At 49.5% G+C, this 18,854-nt stretch overlaps 1 protein-coding gene across 5 annotated transcripts in view; it reads left to right on the forward strand.

Annotated features, from left to right (window-relative positions):
• The window catches only part of SLIRP (SRA stem-loop interacting RNA binding protein), a 244,313-nt gene that overhangs the window by 26,902 nt on the left and 198,557 nt on the right, over nt 1-18,854 (forward strand). For 4 of the 5 annotated variants that reach the window (XM_085889289.1, XM_085889293.1, XM_085889292.1 and 1 more), the window contains one exon: nt 102-206. Coding sequence is in view for 2 of the 5 variants with exons in the window: in XM_085889293.1 (XP_085745419.1) it covers nt 102-206 (105 nt within the window). In the remaining 3 variants the exon portion in view is untranslated. Of the gene's footprint in view, nt 1-101; nt 207-974; nt 2,111-18,854 lie in introns of those variants that run through there. The other variant, XM_085889291.1, reaches the window with a different exon arrangement.

The following is an 18,854-nucleotide window of genomic DNA, read 5'->3' on the forward strand; positions in this document are numbered from 1 at the left end:
TATATATATATGTATGTATATATATATTTCTTTTCTTGTGTATTTTGGTGGTGATGATTTAAACTTAATTTTTTTTCATTATGTTTTCAATTTTTTTCCAGGACAAGAATACAGGATTCAGCAAAGGCTTTGGATTGGTTACCTTCAAAAATGAGGATTCCTACAATGATGTAATGAAGCGAGAACATGTTTTGGATGGTGTTCAGGTATGTTTGTGAGCAGATTAAATATCTGCATTGCTGCTTATTAATTGTAACCACTATTGTCTTTTTAGACAACTTGAACTCATGTATATTTATGAACATTTTATCAATTTTAAAATATCACAAAAAAGAACAGACATTGTCGAAATATTTCGTCGTGCAACTCGTCAGGACACACGCAGACACAAAATGAAACTATATTTGTTCAGACCGTTGGGGATTGGTTATTTGGATTGTTACTGACACGAACATGCACATTATGGCCTTGAGGCTCCGAGGGAATCCGGATCGGATTTCCCTCGGTGCCTCAAAGCCGGGTTCCCTCTGATATAAATCTGGTGTTGGATTAGCAGTTAGGGTGGTGGCTTGGGATCCTAAGGTCTTGAATTCAAGTCCTATTGTCCGCTGAATTAACACCTGGGTGTTGACTCAGCCTATCATCCTTTCGAGGTCGGCAAAATGAGTACTCGTGTCGCAGCCAAAAGGATGCACACGAAGACTAGGGGTATTGACGGATTTATTAAATCTGGTATTAGTGTGGACCAGGCATGATGGGTTGAATGGCCGCCTCCTTTGCAAAAATTTCCATGTATATATGTATATATATATATATATATATATATATATATATATATATATATATATATATATATATATATATATATATATATATGTATGTATGTATGTATGTATGTATATACAGGGTGTTCAAAAAAAATGTGCTCACATTTTGGCTCCTCATAACTCATTGAATTTTTCATTTATTTTCAGATCAAATTGACCATAATAATGGCAGAAGTACGAATAGGTTTTGAAGAAAGAAAATTAATCATAAAGTGCTACTGGAAGCACGAAAACATCATGGAAGTGCAAAGACAATTTAGAAGATATTTTCACAAAGATCCAACAACGCGACGCACCATTGCTCGCATCCGAAATAAGTTTGAAACAGATGGAACTGTGCATGACATCCATAAGGAGCGTTCAGGAAGACCACGGTCATCAACCACCCCCGCAAAGGAAAATCAATTGCTGGAAACCCTCCACGGAAATCTGTACGACAAATGGGTCGTGAGACGGGAATCCCAAAATCAAGCGCCCATCACATTTTGAAGCTAATTAATTGGAAAAGTTACATTCCAAAATTAATCCATGCTCGAAATGAAGACTTTCCTGACCGGAGAGCTGAATTTTGTGAGTGGTACCTGGGCAAATGCGAAGAAGATGCAGCATTTCCATCCAAAATTGTTTGGAGCGATGAGGCCAGCTTCAAGTTAAATGGCTCAATTAACTGACACAATTGCACCTACTGGGCTCCTGAAAATCCGCATGTTACTATGGAACACCATTTAAACTTACCAGGGGCTGCTGTGTGGTGTGGGATATCAGCATTGGGCATCCTCGGGCCATTCTTTTTTGACCAAACTGTCACTGGGGATGTTTACTTAAACTTGCTGCAGGAACGGTCCACGTATCGAAAAGATATTTGGTGACTAAGATATTTACTTTCAGCAAGATGGAGCACCTCCCCACTACCACCGTGATGTAAGGGCCTATCTCGAAGCAACTTTTCCAAACAGATGGATTGGGCGAAGAGGTAGTGTTGAATTCCCTGTGCGTTCCCCAGACCTCACTCCAATGGACTTGTTTTTATGGGGATATCTCAAAGATAAGGTTTACGGCTCAAAACCAGCAACAGTCGATGAGCTAAAAGAGGATATTGAAAGACAATGTCTTGCAGTTCCAAATGAAATGATTCGTAACGCTGTTGAATCCATTGGTCCGCGTTATCGGCTATGTTTGGAACGTGATGGTCGTCAGTTTGAACATTTGTAAACATGCATTTATCCATTGATACATTTAACCATTAATCTTGTTTCTTAGTCAATAAACAACGCATTTATTATCATTTAAAGAGTGAGTACATTTTTTGAGACACCCTGTATATGTATATGTATATATTGTTACGGGGCCGGGACGTCGGCCGTGAGCACGACCGCAAGATGGAGCTGCGAGCCGGCTCGACCGATCGCCCGGTATATAAAGGTCGTCGCCCCGGATAAGTCTGGAGCGGACGGGTCCTGACTGGACCAAAGTTCGCCAATGGAAAGACCACGTGGGGTAGGGTCGATTGCCAACTTTTCAATTTACCTAAGTACCCACGTGGTCCGACTACCGGGGAAGTTCACCCTCGGCCGACTTTGTCCGAATCGAGTTGCTATCGCCGACTCGGATCTGGCATAACCGAGTGGAATTACCAAAGTCGGGCTGGACCAAATGAACAAGTTACGAACACTAATCCTCAAACGTGTGTGATGTCGAGCCAATGAAAGAAACACAAAACGAGCTGATACATTAAACAATTGGGGTTTATTTATACAGTAATAATGGGGAGCTAGGGAACACAGAAGAGCAGAACGATACCGAATACAATAAATGCAAGTATATACAGCGAACAAAGCACTTAACAGTTTTCTACTTGTTAGACGGGCCCAGAGACACACATACGCACACACATACACCCCAGAAATGGTGGCTGATGCCTTTAATGCGGACTTCAGCTCAGAGGGACAGATGAGCTGAAGCCCAGGGACTGCCTCAGACCTTTCCACCTTGTGTGGTCATCAAGCTGTTCAGACCGGCACCAGCGTGGGCGAGCTGGATCCAATCACCGCAAGCCACGATCCTTTCCGTGCTCCGGCGGATCCCCTTGCGCTCTGGACCATGTGCTGGTGAGACGAGGCGCCGATGCTTCCCGACCCGATGCGTCGCTTCCCCGAAGAACCACCGACCAAGATGAGGCCAAGAAGTCGCACCATACCGGGAACCAAGCAGAGACCGTGAAGAGCTCCACGCACCAAGAAGAGCCAGCCGAACCAAGATGAGGCCACGAAGCAGAACAACCAATTCCACCAAGCAGAACAAAAGCCACCAGAACACGAACCCGATGAACCCCGACGGCTCACCAAAGATGAACCCAAGACGAACCAGAACCAAGCAGAGAGTCCCCCTCTTATCCCTCTCGGCCCCGCCTCGCTTCCGGCATGACTCATTCGCCCGCAACCACGGGTGAGGGCTGTTTACGTTGCTTTCTGCCAGACCCTCCCCAACCGTCATTCCTGTTTACGCTGTTGAATCACGGGACGGGAGGGTTCTTCTTCTTTTCGGGGGAGGGTCGTTCTTCTTTGTTGTTCTGATTGAACCCTAACTATTAAAATGGATCACAGCGCATTTGCACAGATTTACCCATTAAACAATGGAAGACGAGCTATCTATGGAACACGTACTTACCAAGATAACTGAGCTAAAAGGACCTGGATGTTGAGTGCGATCGTGGTTTCCAGATTCGCAACAATCTATATTTATATATATATATATATATATATATATATATATATATATATAAATATATATATATATATATATATATATATATATATATATATATATATATATATATATATATATATATATATATATATATATATATATATATATATATATATATATATGACCGTTTTAAAGCCATTTTTCCCTGCTGTGCAGGGGTTGGGCTTTTTCTTGAGGCAATGTTTTATGGCCGGATGCCCTTCCTAACGCCAACCCTGGTCGCCTCTTACGACACAGGGATATGGTACACTTATTCTTACCAGGACCAGTACACTGGTACTCATTTCACCGACCTCGGAAGGATGACAGGCTGAGTCAACCCCCTGGTGTTAATTCAGCAGCCAACGGGGCTTGAACTCAGGACCCTGGGATCCCAAGCCACCACTCTAACCACTAAGCCAACACCAGGCATATATATATATATATATATATATATATATATATATATATATATATATATATATATATATATATATATATGTATATATATATATATATATATATATATATATATATATATATATATATATATATATATATATATATATATATATATATATATATATATATATATATATATATTAATTACATATACACACACACATATATGTATACAGTAATCCCCCGTTTCTCGCGGGGGTTACATTCCAAACCTCCCCGCGATAAGTGAAAATCCGCGATGAATGGACACCTCCCCAAAAAATCAATTCGTCTGGTCTGGTCGGTTTGGGTTTGAGGTGCCTGAGATCGACTAGCCTAGCCTGGTCTGGTCGGTTTGGCAGTGATTGGGTTCGAGGTGCCGGATATCGTCTGGTCTGGTCAGTTTTGAGGTGCTGGGTATGAGCAGTGCTCGTCCAACGGCGGCAAACCTTTTCCTTCCCGAAGCATATATCGAGCACCTTTACCTTAACCTTCTCCTGGAGCGTCCCAGGACCTTCCTCTGGCGCTTCAGTTCCTTGGCAGAAGCCTTAGAAGGTGCAGGGCGTTTGGGCGGAATCGTGGGGCTTGGAGAAAAAAACGTAGAAAATATTCGTAGTTCACAAGCGAAACTTTGTCTTGTGCGTTGTGTGACTGGTCGAGCACCACGCGTTATAATTTATTGCTTAAATAATTTATATTTTATATATTATCACCGCGATGTACCGGGGGAATCCGCAGATAAAATTAGTTACGTTCCAAGGGAAAACCCGCGATGAACCGGGGGTGCGATAGGTGAACCGCGATGAAGCGGGGTGGACTATATGTATATATTGTTACGGCTGTGGAAATTTGCATTACACCATAAAGGGCCCTCAGGTGAGGCATCTCCATAGGTGCATGTGTAGTTAGCCCAAACCCGTTGTATAGAGAGAATTTATGTGATCCATCCGGGCTGCGACGCTTTGAGTTAGTCATTTTTCTTCTTCTATCTTTTATTTCAAACAAACAGCATCTCAACAACCACGCCATCCCCATCACAGCGCCAACCACACTGCAACTATGCCACCTCCACCATCTACGCTACCACATCTTCGCCACTACGTCCGCTTCCGAACGGCAAACAAAGGCGCCAAGGAGGGAACTGCGAGGATGCGCAGGTTTCCCCGCCTGTTTCTCCCGTTTGACTTCCCCGCACTTTGGAGTGGAGGAGGGGCAATGCAGGTCAAAGGTCAGAGGTCATGTGAATGAGGGGTATCATTTTGGGGGAATAATTCTCTGGCCCAGAGCAAAAAACTGACTCCCTCGTCCCCCGCACGGGGTGGGGTGGAGAGAGGGCGTGAAGGAACATCCTCTTTGGGAACCCTCTCGAAGGAAGGTGGAGCCGAGAATGGGGCGGGGCGAAGGGCGGAGCCCCGCGGTATAAAAGATGGACACGGGCGGGGCGCTCTTGCCCTTACTTGGCCGTTCGCACGCCGGCGGGCGCGAATTCGCAACAATATATATGTATTTGTATATATTTCTATAATATATATATATATATATTGTTGTGGTTACCAGATTCGCAAACCACCATTCAGGTCCCTTAGGTGAGGTATCTCGGTAAGTGCATGTGTAGTTAGGCCCAAACCCGTTGTCTAGTGGGAATACATGTCATTTATACGTGCTGCGACTCTTCAGGATAGCCGTTTTTCTTTTACTATCTTTATTTTGGACCAATCGCCACCATCACAACCACAACATCAACCACCGACCACAACCACCGCTTCACCACAACCGCCACGACCTTTACCGTCACAACTCGCCACCATCGCATCGCCGTCGTCTCGCGCCACTCATGGGCACCGATGCTGGACTCGTGTAGGGCGCACGTTGAACAGCGTGTACAAAATCACGGATTTTCTGCTTCAAAAACGGATCCAAAACGACACACGCCCACTTTTTGCCGTCCAATCGGTGAGCGAGGGGCGAATTGGCCCCGCCCCCAGGGCGATCGATATATGCAAATTTGTGGATCAAAAAGCCTTCACGCCCACTTTTTGTCGGGCCAATGGGGAGCGAGTTGAAAGGTCAAAGGGAGGGGGTCAAAGGCGAAGTTACGGGGGGATAAAAGGACGGTGTTCGTCAGTAAAAGGAGTAGTAAAGGTCGGAACGAGGCGAAGGAGTCGGAACGAGAAGAGAAAGAGTCAGCAGAACGAAGAGGGTCGCAAAAGAACGAGAGGGAGTCGGAACAGAGAGTCAAGACTTCGCGGGCGGTGGAGCTGCTCGTCGTGTGCGTTGGAGTCGGAACGGAGGGGACGAGCTGTGGAGAGGCGGCGAGGGATAATAAAGATCCTCCATACCCCGAGCATCAGCAACCCCCTCCTGTTCCCCCCGCGCTGAGATAGTGCGACCAAGGGGGCCCCGTTCCCACCCCCCTGCCAGGCACTGTCCACGAGGCCCGCGGGTTGCGGGGCCATCGCCGCTCCGCGTCTCATCACCAGACGGGTAGGCCCGACCAGGTCTCGGCCCCAGGCCTACCTCATTCTTGAGGGTATTTCTTTTCCTTGGTTTTGGGTATGTGTTGTCGGCGCCATCTGTGAAGTAGAATTGTGTAAGTGTTGCCGTGTGCTCGGTCGTAGTCGGTTGTAGCTCTGCACTGTGTTTTCACTTTTATGTTTGCTTTTGTGTAAATGGAATTGTGTTTTCTGTTTTATATGTGCATTTTTGACTGTATGGCTGTATATACGTGCTTGTCTGTGTGTGTGTGTGTGAATAAAATGCTTGCTTGTTGAACTGTTCCCGCACTGCTTCGTCTCTTTTCCTTTTTTTTTTTGACCCTCTATGTTGCTTCACGTAAGGGGTTGGTAGTGGGCTGAATACGCCCGATAATTAATCGGAACCGTCGAGGTCGACGATAACACCGCTCGGTTATTCTGATAGCACGGAACGGGTCGCTTCAGCGGCCCGTGTCCGGAGTCGGCCTGCGGCGTGGTGCGATCGCCCAGTCGAGCCTCCGCGTGGGTACTTAGGTAGATCGAATTTGGCGAGCAACCCTATCCCACGCGGGTGGGCTGATTGGCTCAATCGTGGTGAGACCGAAAGGTCCACCCGTGACTGGTTCCCGGCGTTAGTCCGAGAGGGTCACGACTGGATTGTCCGTCCGGTGGGCGACGTGCCGCGATTCGAGTTACGTGGCCGTTCGCACGCCGGCGGGCGCAAAATCCGCAACACTGGTGTCAGGAGTGGGATACAAATTCATCGCCCTCCTCGCGGCACTGGTATCGGAGAACAGGAAAACGGGCTCTCCTGTCTCCGGCTAAATTTACGGGAATCGGTCCAGGGGTGAGAGAAGCGACCCCCGATTCCCTCCAAATTACGAGCGAGCAAATTAACCCTTCACGAGAAGCAAGATGGCGTCTCAAGGCGAGCGGGAGCCGGGGGTATTAGAAATGTATATGTGTAGTAATGTAGAATCCATGGTCCAGGATGGAATCCCCGAGCAGGAAATGTTGATTGTGCAGGAACACGGACTCGCCCAACTGAACCCAGAACCTGAGGTGGGTGCGGCAGCGGCCGCGGTGTATGACACCTTCCCCCCCCCTCTCCACCAAAACCCTTCCCCGACCCCTGCCGAAACGGCTCACCCAAGCGCACCCGACATGACCCAGCTATACACCATGCTGGCAAAAATGTATGCGGAAACGACAGCGAAGATGATTGCGAACATGAACAAGCAAATGAATGAAATGAAAAACGAAATGAAAGGCATGAACGAAAAGATGGATGCGAATACACAAAAAATGGATGAAAAGATGGATACAAATACAAATGAAGTGAAAACGACGATGGATGCGAATACACAGCAAATGAGGGAAGAGATGAAAGAGCTGCGGGGTGAGACGCAGAACATGGGCCGATGCCTGCAGGCGGGCATGAAGGCCGTGACCAGGCAGCTGGGAATGGCGACTCCACGTGTCGGAGCAAACGAGCTGGGTGGGGGTGCAACGGCTGACAGGCCCGCGGTGGAGGCGGGTGAAAAAATAATTCGTGGAACGTGTTGGGCGAGGGTCGTGACGATGACCGAAAGGGAAAAATTAAATGGGGAGACCAAAACGTGTGAGACGAGACACGAGGTGACGACAACGGAAATAATAGTTGAGACAAGGGAGGTAAAGGGTGAAGAGTTGGCAGAGACACGGGAGATGGGAACGATAGAGGGAAGACTACACGATGAAGACGGGGTAAGTGACGCGCACGCACACACGGAGGTAGTGGAGGATAATGGGGGTGAGCTCGCGGAGCGTGTAGAGACCCAGTGCGAGCACCTGGATGGCCTCCTCCAGGAACGAGGGGAGGGAGTATGCCCCCTTGAGGCGAGTCACGACCAGGTGAGTTCGGTCGTGCTTTGCGAGGTTGAGAGGACGGGTGCTGTGGACAGGTGCTTGGAGAGCTTGGGGGGTATAGAGGCCCCGGAGACCCTTGTGGGGACACGAATCCCCAGTGTGGTTGTCCCTGTGTGTGTGGTGCAAGGTGTGAGTGCGTCCCCGTGTGTGGAAGCGACCCCGTGTGTGAGTGATGTGGTGGCGATGGTGCCGGAGTGCGTGCTTCCCAGCACGCCGTGTGTGGATGAGGCACCGTGTGTGGAAGAGGCCGTGTGTGTGAGTGAAACGGCCAGTGTGGATGAGGAACCGCGGTTGAGTGCCCCCGCGTGTGTGGATGAGGCACCGTGTGTGAGTGAGGCCGTGTGTGTGGATGAAACGGCCAGTGTGAGTGAGGCACCGCGGTTGAGTTCCCCCGCGTGTGTGAGTGAGGGACGATGTATGGATGAGGCACCGCGGTTAAGTGCCCCCACGTGTATGAGTGAGGCACGGTGTGTGGATGAGGCACCGCGGGTGAGTGCCCCCGCGTGTGTAAGTAGTATGGTTTGTGTGAGTGGTGAGGCACCGTGCGTGAGTGAACGGCCGTGTGCAAGGTCGCTGTGTGCAAGGGAGACCGTGTGTGTGAGAGAGCGGTATGAGAGGGAGATGTCGGTTGGCATGCGGGAGCACGCAGCCGCGTCTCCCCGTGTGAATGTGATGGAGTGGACTGTGTGCGTCGTTACACGCAGGTGTGCGTGGGTCGAATGGCGACGACGAAGGCGACATGAGAAGAAAGAAAGCCGGGTAGCGGCTGTAGTTGTTTCGCGGACCGTGCCGGGTTCACCCAGCAGTGAGCACGAGGTTCGTGCTGTGCAACGCACGACCACTCACGTGCTCGCTTGCGAGAGAAGTCCCGGTCCGGAAACGCACGCGGTGGATTTGCCGATCCCGCGGACGGACAAAGTTTAGGCAGGATAACGGATTTGGACTGACGGGTTCTCCACGCGATCGTGTGTGTTAAGCTCCAACGGGCAAAGCACATGTGTTCGCGTGGGGAACCCTCGAGACGTGGGGCTTGGTTTTTTTTTTTTCTGCGCACGGTGACGCCATGGCTGCACGTGGGGTTGGAATCCGGCAGGAGGGGTATCTCTGCCGGATGGTACCGTCCAAGGAGGGACGAGGAACACGTGCAGCTGCATGACGTCACGGGCAGGTGCAAAGTGCGCGAGCTCTGAGTTGCCGCGCAGGTGCTGCGCATGGAAAAAAAAAAAAGAAAAAAAAGCAAGCCTCACTTTCGGGTGCACAGGATTCCTGGGCAAGGGGTGGAAGACCCCCTTACCTGGGCACAGGATGGAAACTAGTTAGGGGGAAGGGTTAGCTTAGTTAGACCGACTCCATGGGGCAGGGGTAAGTCCTCATGGAGTCCGTGGAATGGATTAGTTAGAGGGATTGTAGCCAGATTTAGGTTGGGAAATAAAATGATTTATTTGGAGACTGTGACAGACTTGTGAATGTGTAGAGGGGACGTAGCTTAGCAACGTAGTGTTAAAAGGAACGTGCTATAGTTTAAGGGACGACGTGGGAGCACGAGTTAGTTAGGGGATGTAGTTAGAAGGATGGCAGAGTTCAGCGGTGTGTGTATTGAAGAGTTGTGAGTAGTGTACATGTTGAGTGAGTGAGGCCAGCGGGTCTGTGTGTGTGGAGCGAATGGGGAATGCATGGTGCGATGAGTGATTGGGGGGAGGAGTGACTCCCGCCCAAGGGACCCCCGGGGTCAGTGTAGAGTGAGTTAGCTGGGTTAGTCAAATTGAAAAAGGGAGGTCGTTTTGCTGTTGGTGGGAAAGTAGGCTCGAGACCCATTTGGAGGGGTGCAGGAGCCCTGTTGACGGGCTTGGGAGCGTGGCTGCGAAAGGTGAGTATCGCTGAGTGGGTACCCCGGGCACCAGGCTAGTCGGCCGCGGTAGGCCATGGCCCATGGGGGGCCGGGATAGAGTAGTGGGCACGGGTGCGCCTGCTTGGTGCGGGGCCCGGGCGCCATTAGCCGCGTGGGCAGTGCAGTGGGCACGGGTGACCCTCGGAAAGGGGCCCGGGAGGCCGGCCTGCCACGTGTGCGTTTCAGGGGAGGTGCCATAGGGGGCACTCCCCGGTGTTAGGGAGCTGGTAGGCTCGGAGGCAGTGTAGTGCCCGGGGGTGCCATAGCGGGAGATTCGGCAGAGGGTCGTGCCTGCCAAAGGGAGCCACGTGTCCCAGCCAGGAGACCGTGTGAGGGCACGGAGCGAAAATTGGGGGGCGAGGCCCGAAATTGTGAGGACACCAACACAGGCGACGGGAATCTGGGTTTATAGAACCAATAGTTTAAGCGAGAGGCGCTTGTTGAAAGGCCCGGGTAGTTTAACAGTTAAATGCTTAGGGTAGATTAGAGATGTACCCCTCCGCACCATCCATCCCCTCGCTGTCGCCAGGGGCCGCTGGACCCACTTGGTGTTAAGATCGCCGAACTCTGGGGAGGCCATTCTGAGGCTTCGTTGGGCCTCGACACAGGACGCTAGCTCTCCCTTATTCCCCTCCGGGAAGGGAACGTAGGGGTTGGGAGTAGGCTAGGTGACAGGATAGGTTAGCCGAACAAGGACGATAAAGGGGGTTAGGGGACGATTTATAGTGGGGAAGTAAAAATAAAAACAATAAAAAAATAAGTTGGGGCTAAATTGGGGTTTGACAAATTAAGGGAGTGGGTATGTACAGTGACAGGCAAAGGCGATAGGTTGGGAGGGAGACAGGTAGGTAGGTCCGAGCCCGCCCTCCAAGTGGCCAGCACCACCGCACTCCCTCCACCAACCTCCACTGAACGGCAAGAGCTGGCCAACTTCATCGGCTGGCCGTGTTTTGCTTCAAGGCGGAGGCCGGCCAACTTCATCGGCAGCTGTTGTTTTGCTGCAAGGCCTGTGCCATCGGATGGCCGTGTTTGCTTCGAGGCCTGTGCCGGCCTGGTTCTGCGGGCTGAGTTTGCCTGCAGCGGCCTTCTTCTGCGGGCTGTGTTTGCCTGCTGCCTTTGCCATGCCATGCCCACTGCCCCTGTTCACCAGCCCCCGTTCAATTTTGCTTTGCCCCCCCCTGTTCATTTCCATGTGCGCCAGGATCTGAAAGCAACAGTTTGCAAGCTGCAAGAACTGCCCTGTTGGCAGCGACAACACGGGCCTGCAGTGGCGGCCCGTGCACCGTGTTTGTGTTCATGCATCCATTCGTTGTGCTCATTGCGTGTGCCACTTGAGCTGGCACGGAGACTGCGTTGTGCAGCCCAAGCACCGTTGTGGTTCACTGAGTTCAGTTCAAAAGGGAAGGCCGTGGGCTGCAGGAGAGCAGCCAGCCACGTTCCCTGTCACCTGCATTGTTTGAGTCAGAGACTGCATGTGGGCAGCCTGGCTCCCTGCTAACTGCTTTCTTTTGCAGAGTTCAATGATCCTGGGCCATGGTTTAGTGTAAAATTTGTAAGTTAAGGTTAAGATGTACTGTAAATATGAGTGCGCCCCCGGCATGTCTGTCTAGCGCCGGCAATTTTATTTAAGTCGTCCGTGTGAGTGAGTTTGTTTAGGTAGTTACGCAGCCCTCAGGTTATTTATTTTGGGGACACGAATACCATGAATGTCGCACTCAGGGATCCGTAGGTAAAATGTACTAGGGGAAAACTACACATGATGGCACACGAAAATTTGACGACTCGGGACGAGTCTGTAAAAAGGGAAGGGGGGTAGTGTTGTGGTTACCAGATTCGCAAAACCACCATTCAGGTCCCTTAGGTGAGGTATCTCTCGGTAAGTGCATGTGTAGGTAGGCCCAACCCCGTTGGCTAGTGGCAAGACATGTCATGTATGCGTGCTGCAACTCTTCAGGATAGCCGTTTTTCTTTTACTATCTTTATTTTGGACCACTCGCCACCATCCCAACCACAACATCAACCACCGACCACAACCACCGGCTTCACCACAACCGCCACGACCTTTACCGTCACAACTTCGCCACCATCGCACGCCGGCCGTCTCGCGCCACTCATGGGCACCGATGCTGGACTCGTGTAGGGCGCACGTTGAACAGCGTGTACAAAATCACGGATTTTCTGCTTCAAAAACGGATCCAAAACGACACACGCCCACTTTTTGCCGTCCAATCGGTGAGCGAGGGGCGATCTGGCTCCGCCCCAGGGCGATCGATATATGCAAATTTGTGGATCAAAAGCCTTCACGCCCACTTTTTGTCGGGCCAATGGGGAGCGAGTTGAAAGGTCAAAGGGAGGGGGTCAAAGGCGGGGTTACGGGGGGATAAAAGGACGGTGTTCGTCAGTAAAAGGAGTAGTAAAGGTCGGAACGAGGCGAAGGAGTCGGAACGAGAAGAGAAAGAGTCAGCAGAACGAAGAGGGTCGCAAAAGAACGAGAGGGAGTCGGAACAGAGAGTCAAGACTTCGCGGGCGGTGGAGCTGCTCGTCGTGTGCGTTGGAGTCGGAACGGAGGGGACGAGCTGTGGAGAGGCGGCGAGGGATAATAAAGATCCTCCATACCCCGAGCATCAGCAACCCCCTCCTGTTCCCCCGCGCTGAGATAGTGCGACCAAGGGGGCCCCGTTCCCACCCCCCTGCCAGGCACTGTCCACGAGGCCCGCGGGTTGCGGGCCATCGCGCGCTCCGCGTCTCATCACCAGACGGGTAGGCCCGACCAGGTCTCGGCCCCAGGCCTACCTCATTCTTGAGGGTATTTCTTTTCCTTGGTTTTGGGTATGTGTTGTCGGCGCCGTCTGTGAAGTAGAATTGTATAAGTGTTGCCGTGTGCTCGGTAGTCGGTATTAGCTCTGCACTGTGTTTTCACTTTTATGTTTGCTTTTTGTGTAAATGGAATTGTGTTTTCTCTTTTGTGTGCATTTGGTGGAATTGTATTTGTGTGCTTCCCGTGTGCCGAGAATAAATGTGCTTTATTGTTGAACTGTTTCCCGCTTCGCTCCTTTTTCCTCCATTGAATCCCCATCTTGCTTCACGTAAAGGGTTGGTAGTGGGCTGAATACGCCCGATAATTAATCGAACCGTCGAGGTCGACGATAACACCGCTCGGTTATTCTGATAGTACGGAACGGGTCGCTTAAGTGGCCCGTGTCCGAAGTCGACCTGCGGCGAGGTGCGATCGCCCGGTCTACCCTCCGCGTGGGTACTTAGGTAGTTCGAATTTGGCGAGCAACCCTATCCCACGCGGGGGCTGATTGGCTCGATCGCGGTGAGACCGAAAGGTCCACCCGTGACTGGTTCCCGGCGTTAGTCCGAGAGGGTCACGACTGGATTGTCCGTCCGGTGGGCGACGTGCCGCGATTCGAGTTACGTGGCCGTTCGCACGCCGGCGGGCGCGAAATCCGCAACAATATATATATTTCTATATATATATACACACAAGCCAGTAGGCGACATGGCTGCTCGCTCGAGATGGAAAGCTGGCTGTCGTGACTTGCTGATATTCATGTCCATGCTGTCAATCAATTTAGCACAATAAATATGATTACACTGAACAACAAAAATTTTTTACTGGAGATGTGTAAAGTGATTTAGACTAATTTGGGTACGCTGATTTCAAAAATCATAACCGTTTTGCTGTATCACGTCAGGATTTTCAGTAACAGAAATATTCCCATTGCCTAGAAGTCAGGATTTCAATGAAATTTACAAAAATTCATTTATTCATTTATTTCATCATGAATGCTTCAAAATTATAGAAATTACAGAAAAACTCCACTAGAATGTAATTAAAAATGCTTTAGGCATTTGGCTTTGCGTTTGTGCTGCTCTGTGTCAGTTTCACGATGCAGGAACCAGCAGAAATCGCCCATCATGTTCGGGTTGTGCCGCCCTTGGTAACGCGTCTCCATGAGTGAAATCTCTTGGTGGAATCGCTCGCCGTGCTCGTCCGAGACTGCTCCCAAGTTGTCAGGGAAGAAGTTCAGGTGCTGGTGTAGGAAATGGATTTTCAGGGACATCCTGGAGCCAAGTTTCCTGAAGGACTCCAGCAGCTGCTGCACTATTTCTTCATAGTTGTCCGCGCGCTCGTTCCCCAAGAAGTTGTCCATCACAGCTTTGAAGCTCCTCCACGCTGCCAGCTCTTTGGGGTTTAGAGTTGTCGGAAAAGTTTCGTCCTTCATAATCTGTCGGATTTGCGGTCCAACAAAGACACCAGCCTTGATCTTGGCCTCCGACAAGGTGTTGCCAAACTTTTCCTTGAGGTATAAAAACCCACGCCCATTCAGATCCATTGCCCATACAAAACTTTTCATCAAGCCGAGCTTTATGTGGAGTGGTGGAAGGAAAACCTTGGCTGGGTCGACAAGGGCGACATGCTTCACGTTGTGTCGACCAGGTACATGCTCTTTTCGCTCTTCCCAATCTTTCTTCGTCCAGTGATTCTTGTCGTCTCTGCTATCCCAGAGACAAAGGAAGCACATGTATTTCGTGTAGCCTGACTGCAGCCCTAACAACAGCGCCACCACTTTCAAGTCTCCGCAGATGTGCCAGTTGAAGTCATTGTACTTGATGGAATCGAGCAGCTGCCGCATAGTCTCATAGGTCTCTGTCATGCCGAACGCGTGAGCCAGTGGGACTGATGGTTTCTCGTTGCCATTGTGGAGCAAAACAGCCTTCAAGCTGTTCTTCCCCGAGTCGATGAAGAGGCGCCAGTCTGCAGGATCGTGATCACACCCAAGTTCTTTCAACAGACCGTTGTCACTGCAGAATGTCATCGTGTCTTCCATCTCAAAGAACTCAGCCATGTCTCTGTGACGTGCTCTGAACAAGGATATCTTGGTGTTAGGTTCAAGTTGATTCCACTGCTGCAGCCTTGATCCAAGCAGCTCTGCCTTCGCCTTTGACAGCGAGAGATCTCTTACAAGATCATTTAAGTCTCCCTGGTTCAGAAGGTGTGATTCTTGAGTGTCGGGTTCAAAAGGTTCATCATCACCATCCTCTTCACCACTGCTTACAGCTATGTTCTGATCAGCTGGAGGTGTTGGAACGGGGTTCTCGTCATCATGCAGCACAGGTTTACGAGCAGAGACGCAGTCAGCGTACTTGATGTGACCTTTATTCTTCTTGTTGAAGCCGGCGATGCTTGTGCAGCAGAAATAACAATCATCATGATGATTCTGCGGCTCACGCCATATCATGGGCACCGCAAATGGCATGCTCGCGTGCTTGCCCACCAACCACTGAGTCAAGGTTGTGTGACAGCTTGTGCAGCAGATTGTGTGGTGCCCAGCTCTGTTCTTGGTCCCCCACCTTACACCCGAAGTAGTGAAAGTAGGCGGCCTTGATTTTCACTGCTGTAGATATACTTTGCTGTTGATCTTTTTTGGTATACCGACCACAGACATAACAGAAGTTGTCAGGATGATTGGTACAGGAACGCCTACTCATCTTTATCTGAAAGAAAGAAATATAACACAAGTTAACAACAATTGTACGAAATAGACATGTTAAAGACATATGTAAATTTCATTGAAATCCTGACTTCTAGGCAATGGGAATATTTCTGTTCCTGAAAATCCTGACGTGATACAGCAAAACGGTTATGATTTTTGAAATCAGCGTACCCAAATTAGTCTTAATCACTTTACACATCTCCAGTAAAAAAATTTTTTTGAAATTTGTTGTTCAGTGTTATCACAGCCCTCTTAGTTTGCTACCAGAAACCTGCCTTGAGAAATTTCAGGCATGTTTCCAAAGAGACTAACAAATGGCAGCCTTGCTCATTCCATCTATCTATTCGCTTAAGATTTTATTTTTTATATGATGCTGTAAGACATTCTCCTTGTGCACAAAAAAAACAGGTCCCTCGGAGGTCCAGTTTCGGAGGTATTGATTTTTTTTGTACAGCCCACAATAAGTGTACGATGTACGATAAAGTATTTTAGTTGCTAAGCAACGGAGGTGTGCATAGCAACCATTCATTTTTGTGTACATGCTAGCCACGTTGTACACATTTCACCCAAGTTTCATCAAAATCAGACTTTCTCTTAGAGATATTCGCAATTAACCGTTTCTCTAATGTTCGACATGTACTCGCCCAAAACCTATCTCCTCCAACAAATATTTTTTTTGTTCGGGCTGCAAATTGGCATGAAGGGAGCTCGATAGGTTGCGCACAGAACTCCAAGCTTCGATTTTTCGATTTATTATTTTTTGATTTTGTTTTTCGGTTTTTTTTTTTTGACCACTTTAAAGGGCCATTGCTATGCCGTTGCTGGGGCCCAGGGTCCCATATTCGAAAGCACACGATTCCCAGAAATATTGGTCCTACCTACCAAATTTCATTGGAATCGGTTGAGTGGTTTCGCGGACAGACAGATGGAAATGTCCAGAAGAAGGGTGCTCTAAGAGCAGTCAATATATGTATAATGTATATATATATATATATATATATATATATATATATATATATATATATATATATATATATATATATATTGTTGCGGAAATGGCCTTTTGTGGGTTATTAAATATAGGATTAACCCAGATCCCCCATTAAATGCATGTTTCGCCAGGTTGTTTGGTAAATGGACGCTACATGTGTGTTGGGGGGTGTAAGATGCTGTTCATTGGTGGTGGACCGAGTGGTTTTCTTCTTCCTTCCTCTCTCCGGACAATAGACTCCGCTCAGCGCGCTGAGGGAGAGTGGCCAAGAGAGGGAAGTGAAACTGAAGGGAGGAGTTTGTCGACTTCGAAAAGGGGTGCGCCCCAAAAAGAAAAGGTGGTGAAAGTGTGAGCGCCGAGGTGGCGCCGATCGGCTGTACACGGGACGGCTGTGTCCGTTTTCATGAGGAACGAGCCGAAAGAAAGGCAGGGAAGGCAACAAAGAAACGACGAGTGTCGAGTCTCGATCTGCTGGATGAGCAGTCGGCTTCGAGGCGAGCATGCGCTGGAAAAAAGGTGGAACTGAGAGCACCGAGGTCAGTCTGCAATTGGCAGAAGCTGAACCTGAGTGTGCCGAGTCTGCGATTGACAGAAGCTGAACCTGAGGGTCTAGTCTGCCATCGGCTGAGAAAGAAAAGCTGGACCTTGTGAGAAACCAGCCTAGACCCACCATCGATTTGACTGTCTTATGCCGTCGACATTGCGCGGGGTCAGAACGCGCTGAGGAGGGCGTGAGCAAAGCGGTGCCTTGAGAAGAAAGAGTACGGCGCCGCCATCTTGCCACGCGGCGTGCTCGAGCTTGGGGGCTCGAATCCGTGGACATCGCCTTGTCACGAGCCACAGTCGTGCTTTTGACACTTTCCTCTCGTCCATGAAACATCACCAAGTACTCTGTGTCTTGTCTGCATGCTGTCCGTGTCTTGTTTGCATGTCCTTTAAGGTTTATCTCATTAGAGTTCCCTTCGAAACCCATAATCCGTAGCTCTGTAGTTAAGAACGGGTTATACATTAATTATAACGTTGTCGTGAATGCTTTGCTTGTGTCGTATTCCCCGATGTCCCCAATAAATCTATCTGATTCGTATGAAGTTGCCGCTTTGAATCAATTAGTGCCGTGTTGAGGAACGATCCGCTCGATTTGGATATAAAAACGAAAATGGTTACAGACTGGTAGACTCCGCTCGGTCTCTGACAAAACCAGTCTGTAACCAGGGTCTATTTCCCCAGCTGGCAAGGTACAGGTGTATTTTGGTATCGTGGTTCGAGACGCGTAACCCGAGAATTGTGCCGAACCAGCCGGCGTTATAACCCCGGAGACGGCGGTTGTGAGGGTGGCGCCGAATCTGGAACATTTGGCTGTCGAGAGTAGGGGGCGAAAACCCAATCTGGTTACGGACAAACTGGTTAAGCCCCCCACCCCTGGATCCGTAACAAAAAAAAAAAATATATATATAATACTTTTTTCTTTTTTTTTGTATATCTTATCGAGGCTCGTGTGAGAGCTCACACACAATGCATAGCAAAGGGGGCATGAGACAAGAGGGATGGGAGTGGGAAGGACAAAACAGTGGGGAACAGAGACATTAGGAGATCTGTGGAAGGGAGAGGGATGAGGCGGGGAACACAGGGTATACAAGATGGACATTACAGGGACTTTTAGGAAGGAAAGCAGGGAATTTGAAGGAGGTGGGCTTGGGTGGATTATCTGGGGTAGAAAAGATCGAGGATTTGGATGGGGGATGATAAGAGGTGGCGGTGAACAGCTGTTTTGAAGGCCTGGAGGGAAGAATGGGATTGAATAGAGTGAGGGAGTTTATTCCAAAGGCAGGAAAAAAGAGGAATGAAAGAGTGAAGGTGAGCAGTGATTTGTGATTTTGGTAGTTTTACCAGAAGGGGGTTGTTGGAGGACCTTGAGCGCCCTGCGGAAATGTGGTGGGGACAAATCGCAGAGAGAGAGCTGGGGTGGGGAGGTGTGGAGGCTGGAGAGGAGACAGTAGAAGACAGAAAGACCACTGACCAGCCTGCGGTGGGAGGCCCAAAGACTCAGCCTCATTGCGGGAGATGCCAATGATCTGA

The sequence above is a fragment of the Eptatretus burgeri genome, chromosome 7 (assembly GCF_056783735.1).
Source record: "Eptatretus burgeri isolate ZD-2024b chromosome 7, Ebu_testis_v1, whole genome shotgun sequence".
In the NCBI taxonomy this organism is placed as follows: Eukaryota; Metazoa; Chordata; class Myxini; order Myxiniformes; family Myxinidae; genus Eptatretus; species Eptatretus burgeri.